At 42.0% G+C, this 22517-nt stretch overlaps 1 protein-coding gene across 2 annotated transcripts in view; it reads left to right on the top strand.

The window, feature by feature from the left end:
* Positions 1-22517, top strand: part of LOC100018195 (protein zyg-11 homolog B) — a 58319-nt gene that overhangs the window by 16959 nt on the left and 18843 nt on the right. For both annotated transcript variants that reach the window (XM_007480165.3, XM_016429768.2), the window contains exons 2-3: positions 4425-4590; positions 9144-9898. In XM_007480165.3, the coding sequence (XP_007480227.1) occupies positions 4425-4590; positions 9144-9898 (921 nt within the window). The remainder of the gene's footprint in view (positions 1-4424; positions 4591-9143; positions 9899-22517) is intronic.

The raw sequence follows: 22517 nt of genomic DNA, 5'->3' as shown, positions 1-22517 counted from the left end.
AAGTCCCATGCTTGTATGATTAATCCAGTTAGACTGAATTATCTTTCAATTTAGCAGGCATTTATGAAGCATATTCTAGATGCAAAACACCATTCTGGATGCTGGCCATACAAAGATAAAATAACAATTCCATGCTGAGCGTATACCTCAAGGAGTGTTATTGATTTAAAAAAAAAGAAAAGAAAGCCCAAAATATTCAGCCTATTTTGTAGTCATTAGGAACTGAAAAGAATGCAGATGCCCATCCCCTAGGGAATGACTAAACAAGGTATAATGGGAATTAAGATGGTACCAAAAGAAAAAAAGATGAATGAATGAATGTATAAACAATTCAGGAAAGCATAGGAAGATTTCTATGAATTGATGCAAAAGGAAAGCACCTTTTTATAGTAAATATTTTTGAAATATGATAGTTATAATTTCAATGTACAATAGGACATTTTTATGTGAACTCAGCACATGAGAATTCAGGTATATGCACTTGGCAATGAAAAAAATAAAGGCGGAAAAATATATAAAATAAATTAAATAAAGAATTTTAATTATACTCTAAATCTGCACCATTTTCCCCAACTGTATAAAGTCTCACAGCAGTTCACCCAGTCATGCTCATTCTCACTATACAAAGTGTTGGTCTGAGTCATTACATTATTTTGCACCAAATAGCTCCCACATTGTCTATGTCCAGATTTCTCCCTTATAAGTCTTGTTTTCATCAGAGTAGGCTTCTCTCTGTTTCATGAATGCTTTTTAGTTATCGATAACGGCTCCAAAGTACAAGAATAATAATGCTGGTAGCTCTGATAAGCCTAAGAAAAGTAGTAAAGTACTTAGCTATGTTGATATAAGGATTATTAAATAACACTATTATGTGTGATTTTTTTTTCAACTTACATGAAGGATCTTAGGATCTATTGGTCACATAAAATGGGATCCTACTGTGTGTGTGTAGATAGATAGATGGGTATCATAAGATAGCAGTGTGTTGGGAATAACTTCTACTCGGGCCTCTACAATACTCATATGATCAGTTTACAACTTTCCTGAGATAATGTGCAAAACAAATTGCATTTTAAGGTGCACACCTCCAGAAAAAATATTTAATTACTTTGTCTAGAGGGTGAAAAACACCCAAATATTAGACTAGTTGAAGTGTAGTAATTGAAGAAAAACTTTTCTTTATTCATCCTAGAAATCATTTAGCCTTTCAACTTTGTAAAGGACAAGACAAGGGAAGCCTTCTGGGCTTTTATTCTTCAATGGGTGCCTTGTTTTTGACTGGCAGTAACTAAACACATTCAGTTCTCAACCTAACCCTAACCCTAAACCTCACAAATTTTAAATCTTCCCCTCTGCCTTTCTTTATAAATATCTTAAGGTACCCTTTTGGGGAGATCCTTAGCCATGGGAAATGTTACCTGGCTGCCTCTGTGAATGACCCTCTTCCTGGGGTACCTTATACAGAGGTGCATTTGTTGAATGAATGAGTGACTAAACAAAAAACCAGAGTAAAAGAAAAGGAAAAAACTACAGAGTGTACAAAGTACAAGAAAAAAGAATGCCCAGGGCCAAAAGGGGTTGGGGGATAGTGTAACCTAAATAATTGAAATATGAGAGTGAAGGAATTCCAACATCCATATGCCCCTACCTGCTCCTTGACCAGTTCTGATTATCAGGAAGCTGCTCTTCTCCCATCCACATCTCTGTTTTGACCTCTGAGACCAAGCAGAACCAGTCTAATTTCCTTTCCCATGGAGGTCAGATATTATACCCCAAATAGAAAAGACCAGATTCTATTCTGTAGAGGCTCTTTTATGTATTGAAGGCTCTTGAACACACGGGGCAGCGTGACTTACTTGGCTTTTAAAAGCTTTATTGATACTGTTTGTTTGATTTTTTTCTTTTAATAGTCATTTTCCCATATACTAGTCCTATCATTTGTAAGAAAGGCAAATGATCGAGCAGAACCCAAACATCTTTTGGCAATATGTATAAACATTCTAAACCCAGAGGTACCCATTTCTTCACCCAGAGGAATAAGTGTGTCTTCTAGGACTAAGACTGGCCAGGCAATGCTATGGAGGGAAAATTCAATTCCCCAAACATTTGTGAAGTGGTTGTTGTGTGCCAAGTGCTAGAAATAAAAAGACAAAGCCATGTCTGCTCTCAAAGTGTTATTGCAACTCAGGGAATTCAACACCAGTAGAGACAGAGAAGTAAATGCAAAGTACATGCAAAGTTCCACAGTGTGATATCAAGAGGAAAATACCCTGATGAGAATCAGACAGAGAATCAGATATTTTAGGAAATTTTAGAAAGTTTTAAAGTCAGATCTAATCAATACTTTTTGAATGCCTACTCCTGCCAGGTGCTGTTCTAGGCACTATGGGAGAATACAAAGATAGTTGCTACCCTGAAGAAATGTATAGTATAGTTGGGAAGAAAGAAGAAAGAACTAATATCTATGGAAGTGTACTGATCAGATGGGTTTAGGAAGGTATTTGATCATAATTACAAGTCATGTTTGTAAGTGCTTTTCAGTTTTCAAAGCATTTCTTTATGCATTCTATTAGGAGATGGACATGGGCATGATGAAGTATATAAATGGGCATTTGAGGAGGGAAGGAGAGCCCTGACAGTTGGTTAAAGCTCGTCAAGATGAGATCTCTTGGGTTCAAAGATTTGAGGAAAACTGTTTTCACATGTAGGGTCATTTAAATCAAAATCTACTCACTAGTGAACAATACTAGGGTTGGTAGTGTGCTGTTATTTTCTACAGCCTTATTATGGGCCCCATCTGACAAGCAGGTGTCCTCAGGGTCTAGTAGGGGAAAAAAATGGACTGAGGGGTCCCAAGACCTGGTTCCAAGTACAAATCTGTTGCTTCCTAGATGTCCTTACCTTTTTCTGAGCCTGTTTCCTCATTTATTCTTTTTGCTTCCATATCTCAAGGGCCAGTGACTTCAGATAGCTCTTTTGCTGTACTTCTTGAGTTGGTGTGGTGTGAAATGTCTCTATATTCTGTGGTTAACCTAGTGAGGAATATTGGCAGACTTAGCCCCGGCCTTGGGTATCTGAGGTAGTCCATCATCAAGCCTTTCCTGATTGGGTGGGATAGACCAGAGCTGGTGGGCATCATAGGCGTGACCTATGAGAATCTAGGGTTCTTTCCATTCCAGAAAGAGTTATCATAGCAGGTCTCTAGTGGCTCTTCTTACCCTGAAATAAAAAGCAGGTGACAATGCTGGTGCTATCCCTCTTCACAGGAAAAACTTTGTTAAACCTGAAGGTGCTACAGAAATGGAAACTATTAGAATCTCAAGTAAAACGGGGTGAGTGTGTGGCCCAGTCTTTACCTGCCTTTTTGAACCATGAGGAGACAACCCAAAAGGCATGTGTGAAGTTGGGTCAGTAGCCCAGAGTTGTTATTTTAATTGATGGCAGCTTCCAAGCCAAGCATTGAAGAAAGCTTTGGTAGATGTTGTGTGAAGAGCATAAGACTGAGATGTTTTCCCTAGCCTTGTCCCCTGTTTGGCTGTTTGACCATAGGCAAGGTGTTTGTCCTCCCAGGATAATCCACAAGGTCTGTGAGGGGATTGGACATGGTCAGTATCCTTTAGTTGAATTTGGCCATGAAACATTTAGGGTAATAATTAGTGTAGAAGGTTAGAAAGCATGGAATAAAAACATAGAGGAAAGACGGATCAGGAAAATTGTGAAGCAGAATAGGAAACATGTAAATCTATTTTCATGTCAAGGAATTTTTGATCTTACCATCATTTCATGGTGGATATTTTAGGAGGGAAATTTTGCTGTCATTGAGCATCAGGGTTTGCTGAAAACAGTTTTTGAAATGGGGATGGTAGCAGCCAAGGTGAATAGAGTGCTAGGCCTGAGGTCAGGAGGACCTGGATTCAAATGTGGCCTCAGAGACATATTAACTGTGTGACCTTGGGCAAGTCACTTGCCCCATATGTTCTATCCCTTTCCACTCTTCTGCCTTAATAGACAGAAGAGTTACCAAGACAGAAATTAAAGGGGGGGGGGGAGGAGGGAGAGAGAGAGAGAGAGAGAGAGAGAGAGAGAGAGAGAGAGAGAGGGAGGGAGGGAAGGAGGGAGGGAGGGAGGGAGGGAGGGAGGGAGGGGGGGGGAAGGGAGAGAGAGAGACACCCCTTCTCACTTTGGATTCTAGCTGTGATTTCTAAGACCCCTTTCTAGCTCTTCCAACTTAAGATTCTCTTGAACTGAAATTTCAAACTACTCCCACTTGTGTTATGAATGGACCACTGTTCAGTCTTGATTATTTTAATTGGATTCCATCATCCCTCAGCTGCCCAGTATGTAGGTGGATTGGGTATGCATGCATACAAACACTGATTTGTGCAATTTTGTGTTCTTTTTTTTATTTTCCATGGACTATACAGGAGGAAGCATCTCCCTTTTCCTTATTGGATATTTGCTTGAATTTCCTGACCACTCACTTGGAGAAATTCTGTTCAGAAAGACAAGATGGAACGCTGTGCCTGCAGGAACCAGGCATGTTCCCCCAAGAAGTGGCTGATAGACTTCTCCAGACAATGGCCTTACATGGTAAGAGCAAAGAGTGAAATGTATCCAGGCAACTTCTGTTTGATGCTGCTACACAGGCAACTTTGCTGTAGAATCATTGGAAACTATTGCAGCATGTTTGATTGGAATATTAGAGAAGGCAGCAAGCCTGAGGGAGTAGAGGGAGCACTGAATTTGAGATCAGGAAACTCCTATTGACTCTTAGTTCTGACTGATGATTACTAATTGTAGCTTTGGGCAAGTCAGCCTCTGTAAGTCTGTTTCCTTAGTGATCTTCAAAAGGGAATACGAGTCAGATACAGTGTAGAAGAATTCCTATTGTACCAGATGATCTTTAAGAATCAAAATCCCCTTTCCATCTCAGATTTTGTGATTTGAGGACCTCATAAATTGGCTAGGGCTCTTGCTCATATTGTTTTGAAAATCTAGGCCCTTGACACTAATAACTTCCCTCTGCACATGAAGTCTTTTACAAAATACCATGTTTTCAGTGAAGAGTAGGAGCAAGATGAACATATATGAGAAAATGAACTCCTGCTTTTTTTGATCCTTAAATCTGTATAAGCAGGGGCAGGTAGGTGGCTCTTTGGATAGAGAGCCAGGCCTAAAGATGGGAGGTCTGAGTTCATATCCATCCTAGACATTTCCTAGCTGGGCAAGTCACTTAACCCCCATTGCCTAGCCCTCACCGTTCTTCTGCCTTGGAACCAATACTTATCAATTGACAATACAATATCAGAAGACAGAAGATAAGAGTTTAACACATTTTTAAAAAACTGTATAGGCAAACCTTTAAGTTTACTTCCAAACATCACTTGTAAGGGCAAGGGGGAAATCCTAACTACTTAATCTGGGGTGATAAAAACAAGCACTTGAAAGTCAGGAGACCTAGCAATAATGCTGGCTGGAACACCAGCGTCCAGCGTGACCCTGTGTAGATGACTCCCCTGAGCTTCCATTTCCTCTGCTATAAAATGAGACGCTTGGATTAGTGTCCTAGATCGCATCCAGCTTTTCAGTGGTTCAGGGAATTTGTCCCAGGGTGTGTGTTGACTATTTTGACTCGTGGTATTCCATGAACTTTGAATGATCTCTAGGCCAGGAAGGGTAGAACAGAAATGGTTAGCAGGGAATAGAAATAGCCAAAGTAAGCGAGGAGATGGTAAGCTAGTGTCTAACCGCTCTCAGTGAAGTGGTCCCCAGGCCTAGGCACAACATGTGCTCACAGTTCAATGAACTGCTGAGTGGCATTGCTGAGCCCCTGTCAGTGATCTTGAGGAAATACACCGCATTGGAAGTGCACTAGGAAAAGCCAAATGCTCCATTTTGTAATGAAAGGGAAGAATCTTCAACTCTGGCCCAGTGAGCTTGATTTCTCTGTCTGCGTGGTGAACCCAGTGATGTGCAAGGCCGGGCCCTGCCCCAGGCAGCTCTTACTCTCGTGTTTTCCTGGAGCTACCCAGTAGACTTGGATCTTCCTTGGGGTACAAGCCTGGATCCTGCCAGAGTCTGCCCTTGGCAGGTGTTGCCCTTGGGATTCCACAATCACCTCCTCATAAGAGTTGTGGCATTAGAAGGGAAACATTTGCAGAAGAGTAAAATTATAGAATTTAGTAAATTATAGAAGACTAAAAAGGATTACTTGTGAGCCCTCACAAGGGAAGCAGTGATCAAGAAAAGTCATTATGGCTTCATCAAGAATGGATCATAGGGGGCAACTGGCTGACTCAGTCAGGCCTAGAGACGGGAGGTCCTGGCTTCAAATCTGGCCTCAGACACTTCCCAGCTGGGTGACCCTGGGCAAGTCACTTGACCCCCATGGCCTGGCCCTTACCACTCTTCTGCCTTGGAGCCAATACACAGTATTGATTCCAAGACGGAAGGTGAGGGTTTTTTTTGGGGGGGGGGGGGGGGTTGGGTCATGTCAGACTAATCTCATTTATTTTTTGACAATCACTAGATTGGTAGATCATAGAAATGCAGTAGACATAGTCATAGATTTTTTTTTTAATTTTAATATTATTTTATTTGGTCGTTTTCATACATTATTCACTGGAAACAAAGATCGTTTTCTTTTCCTCCCCTCCCCTCCCCCCCCCCCGCCTTTCCCTCTCCCATAGCCGACGCATGATTCCACTGGTTATCACATGTGTTCTTGCATAGTCATAGATTTTAACCAAGCATTTGCCCAAATCTCCTGTATCTTTCACCAACCTAGTTGGAAGAACTCATTGAATGTCTGCACTCCCAGAGTGATTATGGACTGCTTGAGGTCTTTATTTAAATACCCCGAGGATTGGGCCTCGTTCTTGATATGGCAGAGGTAGCTTGATTTTCACTTCTGCTGATGATGGAAAAACAGCTAACGTTCTAAATGACAGGATTTGAAAATTCAATTCAGTGATCATTTATCGTACATTTGGTACTCCTAGGTGCAAGGGGCTATGCTGGGAATATAAAAACAAAGACAATCCCTTTTCAAGGAGCTTCCATTGGGTTGGAGGAGACAGTGTGCAAATAGACAAGAAAATACAAGATCATTTGGGAGAGAGGGAGGGAGTCTTGAGAGCCAGGAGGTAAGTTAGCCACGGTGTCAGAGGTGGAGGCGAGGAAGAAGGGGCATCACTGGCATGGGGGTTATGCCACGCTGGGTGAACTGACGTGCTGAACCCGGGGCCAAATGCAAAGTGAACTTCAGCAGACGACTACAAAGTTTTCCCTATTTTATAAAGGGTTCATGGGCACATCAAAATGTATCATCACTGTCAGGAGTCATAATGGGGTAGTAAATAGTTAGGAAGAGTCAGATTCTAATCCTGCCTCTGCTTTTAACTAGCACCTGACCTTGGGCAAGTTAATTAGCCTCTCTGGGCCTTCGTTTTCATCATCTGTAAAAGGAGGAACTTAAACTAGATGGACTTTAAGAGAGTCCTTACAGCTCTTGAGAGTATTCTGTGATCCTGGGGTTGCTTCCCATCCTAGAGAACCAATTGTCCTTGTTTGGGCATTGGGAGCCTTCACTATAGCATTGACTTGTTTTTCTAATGTGCAAAAAACCTCTTTGTTGAACTATACCTATGAATGGAATTTGTTGCTTTGGCTGCCACAAGCCACTTACACGGGTCCAGAGTATTAACTATGTGTATATGTATTATACAAGATATACATATACACACAAATCTGGAGGTTCTAGGCAACTAGATAGTTCTACAATGGAGAGAGATGGGCCTGGAGTCAGGAAGACCCAAGTTCAAATCTGTTCCAAGACACTTAGTAGCTGTGTGACCTTGTACAAGTCACTTCACTGCTCAGTTGTAAAATGGAGGTGATGATAATAGCATCTACCTCCCAGGATTGCTGGGAAGATAAAAATGAGAAAATTTATAAAAAGCTTAGCACTCTGCCTGGCTTATAGTAGGTGCTATATAAATGTCAACTATTATCATTATTTACATGTACGCATTTTTATGGTACATTACAGTTTATAATGCACTGAGTAATTGAGTAAGATGGGTAGTAGAAATATTATGCCCGTTTAATAGATGGGGAAATTGAGCTTCAGAGAGAGAAACTGATTGCCCAGGGTCATGTAGCTAAGAAGTGGAAGAACTGGGTCTTGAAGGCAGAGTACAGTTTTATCAGGTGGAGATTGGGCGGCAAGGAAAGGAATAGTAGGCATAGTCGCAATATGTTTATTTACCCGTCTTCCTTCTTGATATCTCTTAGTATTGGTAATGTCTGATCATCATCCTTTTTCCTAGTGAATGTTTCTTTTTATCCATAAATATATCAAATTGTTGCACATTTGGCCTCAGATCATAATTTAATTCTGAGAATATTAATTTATCAGTTTCCAGTCAACTTCAGAGCGATCTTTTGCATGATTCCTGAGTAATTCCAGTTTCTATTCATGTGCCTCCCAAGTCCTATTTTTAACCTGTGACTCATTTAAGCTTGTTCTCTGGACTCCTCCACCTCCAGAGAAAGAACTGTTAGAAGTAGAAATGCAGATGAAAACATATGATTTATCACTTATTTATTTGGGCATATGTTTGTTTGTTTGTTTTTTTAACCCTGACCTTCCATCTTGGAATCAATACTGTGTATTGGTTCCAAGGCAGAAGAGTGGTAAGAGCTAGGCAATGGAGATTAAGTGACTTGCCCAGGGTCACCCAGCTGGGAAGTGTCTGAGGCCAGATTTGAACCTAGGACCTCCCATCTCTAGGCCTGGCTCTCAATCCACTGAGCTACCCAGCTGCCCCCGTTTGGGGGTTTTGGTTTTATAAGATTATTTGATTACAAAAGTGAATAATAAGGAAATATGTTTTGCATGATAATACATAAATAACACAGATTGAATTGCTTGTCAGCTTAAAGAGGGGGTAGGAAAGAAAGGAGGGAGACAATGTGGATTATATAACATTGGAAAACTTATGTGGAAATTTATTTAAAAAATTTTTTAAAGTAAAAACAAATAAATAAACTTGTTCTCAGTTCTGATTAGTGACTGAACAATATGGCAGAAGAGTTTGTCTCTTAAGACAGGAGTTCTGACTGCTCTTCTTTTCTCCTAGGCCTGCTAAATGATGGCACTGTGGGAATTTTCCGAGGCAACCAAATGCGCTTGAAGCGAGCATGTATCCGCAAAGCAAAGATCTCTGCTGTAGCTTTCCGGAAAGCCTTTTGCCACCATAAGTTGGTGGAACTTGATGCCACTGGTGTGAATGCCGACATCACCATCACAGATATCATTAGTGGGCTTGGCAGTAACAAATGGATTCAGCAGAATCTGCAGTGCCTGGTGCTGAACTCGCTCACCCTTTCCCTGGAAGATCCATATGAAAGGTGCTTCAGCCAGCTGTCTGGGCTTCGGGCTTTGAGCATTACCAACGTCCTCTTCTACAATGAAGACTTGGCTGATGTGGCTTCATTGCCAAGGCTGGAGAGTCTGGACATCTCCAACACGTCAGTGACAGACATCACAGCACTGCTCGCTTGTAAGGACCGTCTCAAGTCCCTGACCGTACACCACCTGAAGTGCTTGAAGATGACCACCACCCAGATCTTGGACGTGATCAGAGAGCTCAAGCACCTGAACCACCTGGACATTTCCGACGATAAGCAGTTCACCTCTGACATAGCTCTTCGTCTCCTGGAGCAGAAGGACATTCTGCCAAATCTCATATCTCTGGACATTTCTGGGAGGAAGCACGTCACTGACAAAGCTGTGGAAGCCTTTATCCAGCAGCGGCCTACTATGCAGTTTGTCGGCTTGTTGGCCACAGATGCCGGCTATTCGGAATTCCTCACTGGCGAAGGCCATTTGAAGGTTAGCCCATTTGACACACTATTTTAACTGGGGGAACCTAAATACAGGAGTGGCAAAAGTGAAGGCTCAAAAAAAATAGGAACTAACCCTAGGAATAATATTATAGATGCATTATTGTCTCCATTTGACATATAAGGAAACTGAGGCCCTGAGATGCTTACTATGTGTTGGCCCTCTGTATTAAGTGCTAGGAACGTATCAGTGCAAAAGTAGAGGCGTTTGTGTCCTTTGAGGAACTCATAGGGGAAGTGATCGCATTGAGAGGAAGAGTGGCCAAAGAGGAATTGTTTGGTTTGGAAAGGTAGCAGGAAGACAGATTCCATAAGGAGCGAGCATGTGGCTTGTGTGGTCTCTGTGAACAGATGCAGCCAGTCACAGGGTACAGTGGAGAGAACCCTGGCTTCAGGCCTGTGCATTCATGTTTTCCTGCTACTATACGTGCCAGCCCCCAAGCCCCCAGAAAAAAGGCTTAGAGTTCCCTTTGTTCCCAGCATCTCTTCTCTTCCATTGGATGGAAGTTTCAGGATGTAGCAGAAAAAGCACCCACTTTCTATCAGAAACCCTGCATTTCATGCCTGGCTCCTCTGTCGGACTTGTGACCTCAAAAGCCACTTTGACACTTAGAAGTTCACTTTCTGAGGGTCGGCCTACATGACCTATGAAACCTTGTCAGAATTGAGTCCTGTGATGCCAGGAAGAGGCAGAGCTAAATTTGAACCAGCTTGACTTCAAATCTAGCATTCCTTCCACTAGTCTTGGTAGCCATGGCCATCGTTTCTACAGCCAACTATTTATAAATCCCATTTCTTCCTGAAGGAACCTAGAAAATACCTTTTATTTCATTGGACACCTGCGAGGATCCAAGAGAAGTAAATGAATATTCTTTGACATTTATGCAGAGTTTTAACATTTGCAAAACACTTCAAAGACTGCTCTTCACTTGATCTTCCTCATACCTCACTGATGTAGGGAATACAAGAGGGCAGCATATCCATTTTATAGAGGGAAGAAAGCAGGGGGTGTATAGCAGGGTCAAAGAATTGGCTTATGGTCACAGACCTAGTAAGCTTTAGAATCAGAATTTGAACCCAATTCCCTCCTGGCTTTAAAGTCAGAGTTCTTTGGAGATAGATAGATAGATAGATAGATAGATAGATAGATAGATAGATAGATAGATAGATAGATAGATGGATGTAAATGTAGATGATGTAGATGTAGATGTAGTCCATGCTTTTAAAGTGATGATCTCATGGGAAAATAAGATATAACTCCCTCATGCTTAGCATACTACTTTATGTAATCTTGTAAATATGGACAGATAGATTCCACACATCAGTCAAGAGGTGTATAAATCATTCCAAGGCTCTGAGCATACTGATGTTGGATGATGAGTTCTACTTTTGGTGATGTTGGGCAATTGATTTGGACCTCATCTATCAAATGGGGAGGCTGGACTTATCTTGAATGTTCTTTTGAGCTTTCCATATGGTGGGACCTATTCAATCCAGAGGAGGGCCTACCTGCTGCAGTTGGAGGTGGTCAGGAAATATCTGTTTCCACGGAGGAAGTAGGGCTGGAGTTAGTCTAGAGAGAGTGATTAAAGGGAAGGAAGGACATGGGAGAGGGAGGAGATTCTTGGGGATGGCTTATCATCAGGTTAGGCCTTACCTCAGTACTAAAATTATGAGGAAAACTATTTATTAAAACTTTACAAAAGAAAGACAAAAGCATAGTCCCTACCCTTTAAGGAATTTACTTTTTTTTTTTAAACCCTTTTAACTTCAATACTAAGTAATGAATCCAAGGCAGAAAAGCAATAAGGGGTAGGAAATTGGGGTTAAGTGACTTGCCTGGGGTTATACAGCTAGGAAGTGTCTGTGGCCAGATTGGAACCCAGGATCTCCTGTCTCCAGATCTGGTTCTCTATCCACCAAGTCACCTAACTGCCCCAGAATTCACATTCTTGAAGGGAAAACAAACCTTAAAATAACCAGGTGCATTAACGATATATACAGAATAGATAGAAAGTGATCTTAAAGGAAAGGTACCAATAGCAAGGGTAGCAGGAAAATCTTCCTGCAGAAGGTAGAAATCAGTGCCATCTCAGAGGAGGCCAGGAAGCTAAGAGACAGATGTGAGGAAGGAGAGCATTCCTGACATGAGGGACAAGCCAGTACAGGGGAATAAGAATGGCACATGGATCATTCCATGTGGGAGGAAGAGGAAGTAGGCCTGTTCAGCATGATAGTGAGTACCTGGAGAGGAGTAAAGCCTCAGAAGACTGAAAAGGTAGAAAGGAACCAAATTATAAAGGACTTTAAAATGCTAAATAGAAGATTTTATATTTGATTCTGGAGATAATGGAGAGCCCCTGGAATTTATTGGGGCAGGAGAGTGACATAGTTAGAGCTACAAATGAGGAAGACCTAATTTGACAGCTAAGTGAAGGATGCATTAAAGTGAAGTGAACCGTGAGTTAGACATCAATCAAATTGAATTGCATGTAATGGACTTCTCTACTAGCAGCAATGTAGTGATCCAGGACAATTCTGAAGGACTTATGAGAGAGATGCTCTCCACATCCAGAGAAAGAACTGTGGGAGCAGAAACATAGGAGAAAAACAGCTGATTGATCACATGGGTTGATGGGGATAGGATTGGGGAATATAGACTCTAAATGATCATGCTAGTGCAAATATCAATAATATGGAAATCGATCTTGATCAATGACTCATGTAAAACCCAGTGGAATTGCTTGTCGGCTACAGGAGAGGGTTGAGGGGAGGAGAAGGAAAGAACATGAATGTAACTACAGGAAAATATTCTGAAGTAATTAATTAAATAAAAATTTTCAATTGGAAAAAAATGAATTGTAGTAGTCTAGGAAGATCTGAACTAGTTGGTAGCTGTGTGAATGTAGAGAAGCAGATGTATGCAAGAGATGATGTTTATGGAGGTGGAAATGACAAGCTCTGGTACCCGATTAGAAGTTTAGGGGGAATAGGAATGAAGAATCGAGGGTGATGCCAAGGAAGGCTGGTGGTGGTGCTCTCAATAGAGAGTTGAGAAGGAAAGACAGTAAATTCTATTTTGAATATCCATTTTGAGATGTCCAAAGGGCAGATGGAGATTCAGTACTTTAGCTCAGAGGAGAATTTAGAGCTTGTTACAGATATCTGGGAATCATTGGCATAAAGATAAAAATTGATTACCAAGTGAAATAACAATGGGGAAGAAGAAAGCCAGAGACGGAACTTTGGAGACCCCCCACAATCATTAGGTGTGATCTTGTTGAAGATCCAGCAGAAACCACCCAGAAAAGGTGATCATATAGCTAAGAGGGATTCAAGAGAGGTGGATCACAGCACCTTGAAAAGACAGATTTTTTGGGAGGAGGTGATCAACTATGTCAAATGTAGTAATGGATATAAGGATATTGGCTAATGCAAGGAGCCAGGAATTTAGGTGAGTTGAGGAGCATCAATATGTATGTAGGAGACAGAGAAGAAAGATTGAGCTGGCCACTGATTCTGTAATTGCTTAAGTGGGTGGATCACCAATCCAATGATACCTTCTCAGGGCAAAGATTCCAGAAAGTGTTGTTGTCCACAAGTTTTGATACTTAGACCTTGAGTGAACCCACAGAACTCAGTAGGATTTAAAAGCGGCCTGATAAAGCAGAAATCTCAGCATGTTTTCTGTTGTACCCCTGTGAAAGGCATTGTTTTCACAGAACATTGGTTTAAAATTGTTTGCATTTGAAAACAAAGAATAAAGGGAAAAGAAATGGAAACAGATGCCAACAAAACTAGCCAGAACAGGCCTGACACATGCAATACTCCATGCCCATAGTCCCTACTTTTGCAAAGAGGGGGAGGAAGATGTGATTTCCTATCTCCATGTTTGGCTTAATTTTGATCTTTATAATTTTGCAGCATTCCATTCAATTTTGTTTTTATCAAACATCAATTAAGCATCTATTCTGTATAATGCATATTGAGGGTTGTATAGAAATAAACAAGATCTTTTACTTCAATTTATGTCCCATGATTTGAATTCTCCTAGGTTTGAGAATATATTAACTCAAATTTATTTTTTTATCAGTTTCTTAGGCCATGTATTTGAACAGTTTTAACAACAGATAGTGACAGTTTAAAATGCTTTTACTTCCTTGGTTTTTGTTACATTTCGGTTTATAGAGTGCTTTGTGCTAGAGAGAATTGGAACTTTTAATTTCCCTTTTCCCACCAGTTTCTTTTCCTAGCACAACTGAGGAACCCCATGGACTCCCTAATCATATTACCCCTGGCTTCACTCATCTAGGTTTCCATTTTGTCAAGCCCAGCTGTCCTAGTGTTCACCTGATGTAGTTTTTTTTCCTAGTCCCCAGTGAGTCCCTACTCTAGCAACCAAGATGGTGAGGGGCACTTGAAAGCAAGTCAAATGAAGGTGGGTTAAAAGAATAGGGGATATTGAGCCTGCCACAGAGAAGTAAGAAGAACATGATAGTTCTCTTCAGATAGCTAAAGGACCTTCATGTTAAGATGAGTTTAAATATATTCTGTTTGACTCTGGACTGGATTCAGGTGGAGAGTTATAGGAAGGCAGATTTCATCTCAGTATAAGGAAGTATTTCCTTATAATAAAGCTTCCCCAAAATGGAATGGGCTACTTAATAAGTGGAAGACTCTCCATCCCTGAATTCCTGTAGGGTCTTTAAGCCAAAGATTACATGACTACTTGGGGGTGTCATTGAGGTTGTTCAGACTTCAGGCAGGGATTGAACCTGAATGATCTGGAAGGTCTTTTCCAACTCTTAGCATTCCTGATGCTTTTGGGATGGGATTTCCCTACCCAGGCTCTGTTTAGACACCATTCCAGAGTGCCTAAGCAGTGATCGTGTAAGCCAAATAAAAGAAAATCTCAGTAATGCTATGGTCCAGCAGAAGGATTCAAAAAGGAAACTGGCAAAGAGAAGAAATAGTAGGCATTTACAAATTTTCTTTTACAGATATTTACATTATGTTTTTCTAAGATTGTAAGCTCACTGAGCATACATGGACAACATGTCTTTTAGATTGTCTGCAAAACCAAATGCATTCAGCATTGTAATTTAGCTCAGTGAGGATTCAAATTGTTATTATGCTGAATGTGTGCTATGTATAGCTCAAAGACCTCCACTAAAGTTTAGCTCTTATGTCTCTGAGATGGGATAGAGGTGACCCTGAGAACCACAGGGCTGTGCCTTTGGAGCCCTGCCAAACAGAACAGGTGTGGGCTAGCGTGAGGAAGGGAAGATGGGGGGGTCAGCAAGGGATTGTCATCTAGAGGCAATGAAAGATTTTAGCTGCAGTAACTCATGACCCTTTGCCAGTAACTCATGACCCTTTGCCATGGGGAAAAGGGACTCTGACTGTGACAGTAGATAGTAATTGCACTAATGAAATCCTGGAACCTTGGGGTAATTTCAAGAATCACCAGAAAAGCATTTTATCAGTGTATAAAACACGTGGGCAATTTAATTGGCTGTGAATATTTGACCATGGGAATAATAGAATTCATTTTTGTATATGAGGATAGTTTGAATCTGAATTTTGTAGAGGAAATTCAACATCCCAGAACCAACAGAATATGGACAATGGTCTGTGTTTTCCTACACATGGTCTTTTACTTGTTTATTTCTTTGACTTAAGACCTTTGACATGGTATATATAATAGAGGTGAGATTATGTGTGTCAGATGAGAGGGAGATGGAACTCTGGGTCTTGAGATTGTAAGGGATAGAATGTAAGGGGTAGAAATAAAAGGGCTGGACTAAATTTGTGAGTGTGGTCACCAGGAATTAATCAATTCCAAATGATTTCGCAATTTATTTTTAAAATAGAGGGAAAGAGTGAAAGTAGGGAAATGAGAATGAGGGCAGGTTAAGAAATCTAGCTTAATGAGCTAGATTATTTGCTCAGGCCCTGGCTTTACTCTGGCCAGGCTCCAGAAGCCCCAGCCAGAGGGTCTAAGGGTCAGTTAACCAGGGTTTTAGTGGAGGCTAGTACCTCTAAGAACAAACCAGGGAAAGGAATCAGCCTTTCTCACTCACCCACGTTATAGTCCTAATACAAGTAGTCCTCAGCCAGAGCTCCTCCAAGGTCAAGGTGAAGACGAAAGACCTCGTCAAAGGAAGTTCTTGGCATTTTTAAAGACCATTCCTTTTCATCACTTCCTGTGCCTTCCCTCCATTTTACATGGACTAATTATAGCTAAAGCTTTGCTTAGGACTACCCAGGGGGCAGTCAGTGGGTTCTGATTCATCACTTTCACACACACTTGGGTCACAGACCTCCCCCATTTAAGGATAAGTGTGGTGTATATGCTTCTGGTGACTGAATCTAAAAAATGGGCAGGGGAGAGTCAATCCCATCTTCACAAGATAGAGTCATTGGAGGCTTTGGGTTGATGTGCCATTCCCATTTCTCATTTGGTAGCCAAATGAAAGAAAACAAACTAGGGAGCTGAGAATTATAGGAAGACCAAGATTAGCTTTAGAGATCAAATAGAAGTAAAGAGGATCAATGAGCTGTAGTGATGGAGCATTGGAGAAGGGGATGATAGAGAGAGCCCTGAGCCAAGCATCCCAAGACCATCTGCAGCCAGCACTAGCACTGATTTTGCTGCATAACCTTGGTAAGACAGTTGGCTTCTCTGGGCCTCAGCTTCTTATATAAAATGAGGGGATTCAAATAGCTTTTCTCTAGGACTCTAATGTTCTGGAATACTGGATTAGAATCAACTGAAGAAGTGTAGAGGTGACCTGAGGGAATTGCCTTTTAGACTTGATGGCTGTTAATAGAACAGTCATGGGGGGCCCATGGCAGATGGAAAGCATAGGCAAAAGAGAAAGAGAGGTTGAGACAGACAGCAAGCTTAGGAAAAGGGGTCAAAAGAACATAGAGTAGGAAGTGGTGGGGCTTCCTGTTTTAGAAAAACCTTTTGCACTTAAATACCTTCTATTTCTTCTCTTTACCAGAGAGTATACTTTTGAGTCTTTCTACTCAGTGTTGCAGGTTGGCCCTCATCTAACTGTCATAGCTTTCTTATGCTCCAAGTAGTTAAAAAAAGTTAATGCTGTTAGAAAAAAATAGAAAAGGGGTCTTTTTTATTTGAAAATTTTATTTACTTAATTTAGAATATTTTTCCATGGTTACGTGATTCATGTTCTTTCCCTCCCCTCTTCCAAACCCCCTCCCATAGCCAATGAGCAATTCCCCTGGGTTTTACATGTGTCATTGATCAAGACCTATTTCCATATTATTGATATTTGCACCAGGGTGATCGCTTAGAGTCTACATCCCTAATCCTATCCCCATCAAACCATATGATCAAGCAGTTATTTTTCTTCTGTGTTTCTACTTCCACGGTTCTTTCTCTGGATGTGAATAGCGTTCTTTCTCATAAGTCCATCCAAATCAGTATGATTGCATTGCTGCTAGTAGAGAAGTCCATTACATTCTACTGTACCACAGTGTATCAGTCTCTGTGTACAGTGTTCTTCTGGTTCTGCTCCTCTCGCTCTGCATCACTTCCTGGAGGTTGTTCCAGTCCCCATGGAATTCCTTTATTATTCCTTTGAGCACAATAGTATTCCATCACCAACATATACCACAATTTGTTCAGCCATTCTCCAATTGATGGGCATCCCCTCATTTTCCAATTTTTGGCCACTACAAAGTGCGCAGCTATGAATATTCTTGTTCAAGTCTTTTTCCTTATTATCTCTTTGGGGTACAGACCCAGCAGTGCTATGGCTGGCTCAAAGGGCAGACAGTCTAGAAAAAGGGTCTTTGAAAAAGTGAGTTTGAGGTATAAACTGTGTAGGAGTATATTTTAATGGGAGAAGAAACTGCAAATACTTGTGGCAAAGGATAAATTTTAAATAAAGTGTGTGGGGGTGGGGTGGGTGTTGGTAGGTAGTTAGGTGGACATTGTGGTAAAAATCCATTGCTGGTACAGAGGATTGTATCAGTAAGGTCTATAAAAGGTATTGGTAATAGTATTTTAGTCCTATTCCAAACAGTATTGCCACATGTACTTTCTTCTTGCTTTCAAGATGAACAAGATCCCTTTGCAAGGCCTGGCTGGGTTAGTGCAGCTTTTTGAGCACAGAGGATGATTTGATAACTTTCTGTAATCTTTGTATGGGGAATGATTTTAAGATTTCAGTCTTGACAGAATGGGGTGTGCATCTGAAACTAGTGAGGAATTTGTTCTTGAGGGGATTCTGATCTTCACAGAGCAGCCCCTCTGGAATATCCCGGAAAGAAGAAAACATCCCTACGAATAACAAAATAGCTTAATAATTCTCCAGCACAGTTCTGCCACTGGATTCTTGTAGCCAGGAGGATTCCTGAAGTCTTCTTTGGTAGCTGTCCTCTGCCAAGCTGGAAAGGCTTCAAACCTTAGCCCTCCCCACTTAAACCATAATCATCTGACTGATCCAGACCTCAGAAGTCACAGTCAGCCTCCTACACATAACAGGCTTCCCTCCTTAATCACCCCTCCACCACCACGGGAGGCATTGTCTTCCCCTATTAGAATGGAAAGCTCTGGAGGCAGGGTCTGTTGCTTTTTAAAATATGTGCACAGTGCCTAGCACAGTGAGACAAGATTGCTACTAGTAATCACTCAATAATGAATGCTTTTTCAAACATGCACACATATTTATTTAGACCAGGACACTCAGGATTAGGTAGATCTAGTAACTGCCCATGGTCACACACATAGAGACAAATCAAATTTGGCACCAGGCCTCAGGTATATTATTCTCAAGTCTAAGCCCAGTATTCTTCCCACTACCTCTGCTTGTTGAACAAAATGAGTAAAGGAGTTCTGTATGGAATCTTCAGAGGAACAGGGATTTCCTGAATTTGGATTTTTCCTCTTCCAGAATAGATCACAACCTTCTTACCTTTTAGGAGATAATTTTATGAGTTGTGATGGCCAAAAAATTCACCTTTTCTGGAGCTCAATCTCTCCAAACTTTGTGGGCCCTGGAACAGTCACCAGTCACTGGGTCCTATGCTTGGAGCCTTGCCAGTTTGGCAGAGATTACCAGAGATCCTACTCCATGTGTGTAGCCTGCCAAACCACAGCTTACTTCTATGCCATGAGGAGGTATGGGATAGAATGGACACTTTTGAAGGGAGAGACAACTCTCTGAAATCTATCAAAGGAGAGTGACCAAGGAAAATGTCCTTCTTAAATGGAAAGCTATTAATTATAGTGATAGAGTTCCTCAGCTCACAGTATACTGCAAGAACTCCAGGGATACATTAAAAACTCCCAGCTTCCCCCAGCCTCTCCAGCATAATCAGCAGAACTGTCCCCAAATAGAATAGGTGGTACTGGAGAGGTGCTGGCCAGTAGTTCTTCATTGGAGCTCAGGTTGAACAAGCACATGGCTGAGTTATTGGAGTGAGGTTTCTCTTTCAGGTCTAGGTTGTTCTAGGTCCATGGTGGAAAACCTATGACACATGTGCCCCAAAAGGGCACACATAGCCCTCTCTGTGGGCATGCCAGCAGTCACCCCCTTACTAGAAAGCCAGAGGGACTCAAGGCGGAGCTGTTTCCTTCCCCCTCTCCATTTGCCTGAGGACATTCCTCCCTTCCCCTGCCTCTTCCCAGCAGCCAATGGGAGTGCTTCCTCCCTTCCCCATCTGGGGTGAGGAGTTGGGGGACCTCACATACTATGTGAGGGTGTGATGAAATAACAGCCTGTTTAGTCTGTGGTCAAGGTGATTTCTGTGGTGGGGTTGGAGAGGAGCTAGGTTTGAGGAGAGCAGAGCTCACTGTGTGGCACATAGCTGGAGGGGAGAGGAGCACTGGAGCCATTCTCTTTCCCATCTCCACACGCTTCTCTCATTACCTGCCCCTCTCTGCCCAGCAGCCCATTAGGAATCCTTCCCTCCCCTACTTGGGGTAAGGGGGGACAAAATGGGGGAAAGGATTTGGTATTAGGTCTAAGGGGTGGGGAGGGGGCAGGGCCCAGCATTCAGTCTCTGAAAGGTTTGCCATCACTGCTCTAGGTGCTGCTAAATTCTCTTCTGGGTTCCAGATCTCGTGCTTCCTTTATAACCCACTGTCACGTCATTTTCCTGATTAACTGTCACACTAAGAATAGTATTAGAATTAGCAGCTCCCAGTGTTATCAGTGTAGCTAATGGTATTTTATGGAACCCATAGATGACAATAATGAAACAAATGAACAGAGCCTTAAAGATAATATCTCCTCTTCTGTAACATGAAAGTTAATGAGATAATCTCTTAGGTCCTTTGGTGCTCTAAATCTATGCCCTTAACAAAGCATTTTCCTTAAAACAGCCCTGTCATATAGCTAGTCCAAATATCCATTTTACAGAAGAGAAAACTGAGATCCAGAGAAGTGAAGCAACATGTCTAGTGTCATACAATTAGCAAGTATCAGCTAGGATTTGAATCCAGCTCTGCCAACTAGCGTTTGCCATATTTCGGGTACTACCATTAAAAGGATTGGAGAGAGATGCCTCTACAGGTGATGTAAGGGGAAAGCACCATGCATTTCATGTTTCTTCCCCTCAGCTCCACATCCCTTGTCCTTGGTTTTTCAGTGGCCCTTTGATGGGTTCTGGGCACCTCCTGCTGTCCATCACAGTCAGACCTGGGTGAAACGCCTGCCTCTCCCTCTGAGCTTTTTTCCTGCTGGTTGGTCCTTCTGGAGGCCTGGCTAACTTTGTCCTTTGATCCTAGAACCTTTTTATGGTATTCTGGATTTCTTGTTGCCTCTTGCTGCAGGTGCCTGGACTAACATCTGTCTGCAGTTTTTCTCACCTCCATCTCTTTCCCTCACATTCTGTCGTTATTATCCAAATTCAGGCCTCTCTCCCCAGTGCCATAGATTTTCTTACTATTTCCTATAGACTTCACAGTTGGTTCTTTCTGGTGCCGACACAGTTGTCAGCCTCATCTCTTCACCAGGGTCATCCTCTGCACAGGACTGTAGCCAGGCTTCCAAGCATTAATGTTGCCAGAGGTGCTCCCTTTTCATCTGCCTCCCCTAGTTCCTTTACTCTGCCTCAACCACACCAGAGTTGTTCTTCCCTTAACAGAAGCTCTGACCCCAACTTCCTCTCATGTCTCTTCTTCGTGCACTTCACCCTACTTCACCTCTTCTTTGCCTTCATCAAGACCCACAACCTCAACCCCAATAGTTGGCCATGCATTCCCTCCTCCACTTTTGAATCTTGTGCCTCCCCCCCACACCAAATGGGTACATTACAGTTTGTTATCCAGCTGCAACTGGACCCTCCCCACAGCAAAGCAGACCCTGATTGATTCCCTTTCTCACCTCCCACAGAAGCCTTCCCAAACCTTGGTTCCCCTGATGCTCCCCATGCCTGTTCTCTCTAACCTGCATACCTTGCCTTTGACCTTACTGAGAAAGCTGGGCCATTCCATGTGAGTTCTCTTCATCTCAAAACCCCATGGCATCATCTGCCACTCCTCCCTGCCCCCATTCTCTGACAAAGGTGGGGGGCCTTCTTGCCAAGACTAGTCCCTCTATATGTGCATTTGATCCCCAGGAAATTGCTTCGTTGGTCATTCATCCCTAATGCTTAAAATGTACTTCCTCCTTACCTCTCTCTCATAGAGTCCCTTTTATAAAGTTGAACTCATTCCCAGCTAAGAGATTGATTTCCTATGTAGGCAAATAATATGTGTAAGACCAAAAGCCATTACTTGTAATAGAAAGGTGGTCAAAAGAGAGAAACAAACAGTTCTCAAAAGAACGGCAAACTACTAACAACAATACAAACCAATGTTCCAAATCACCTAGAATAACAGAAATGCAAAGTTGCAACAACAGACTAGACGATGACAGAAGACAGGGATAGTGTTGGAAGAGCTGTGGGAAGATAGCAACCTAAATCATTGTTGTAGAGCTATATGACCGTTTTGGAAAACGATATGGAACTATGTAGATAAAGCGATTACAATGGCTGGATGTCTGTCCCCTTTGGCCTAGAGATCCCGTATGCCCCAGGAAGGTCTGATATGTCAGGTAAAGAGAAAGGCCCCAAATGCCTAAAATATTTATGGTGGCAGCACTTTCTGTGGTAGGAGAAAACTGGGAACAAAAATGGATGCCTCGGTTACAGAAAGGATGAACAGAATCTGCTGCCTGCATACTGGAGAATCACTGAGCTGAAAGTCAAGGAATCTAAGAACAGGAAAGGCTTACACGGACTGATAAAATGTGAAGGGAGCTGCGCTCAGGAAACAGAAACAGTGACACGGATACAGTGGGATGGAGAGAGCAACAGCCTTAAAACAAGCCCAAGCCAGCATTGCATACACACTTCTTCAGAGAGAGGGGAGGCCCACAGTTGTGTGACCAGTCAGACATTTTCAATCTATTTAACAGTTTTTACTTTTTGTTTTTCTTTTCCTTCAATCTTCTTTGTTACATGGAGTGATTCTCTGGGATAGGAGAAGAGGGAGGAGGGTACAGGTGGAGATTTTAGGTGATGCAGAAATGAAAGATACAGGAGGCAGCTGGGTGGCTCAGTGGATTGAGAACCAGGTCTAGAGA

This window comes from Monodelphis domestica, chromosome 2 (genome assembly GCF_027887165.1).
Source record: "Monodelphis domestica isolate mMonDom1 chromosome 2, mMonDom1.pri, whole genome shotgun sequence".
Lineage (NCBI taxonomy): Eukaryota > Metazoa > Chordata > Mammalia > Didelphimorphia > Didelphidae > Monodelphis > Monodelphis domestica.
This window is presented reverse-complemented; position numbering and strand designations above follow the sequence as displayed.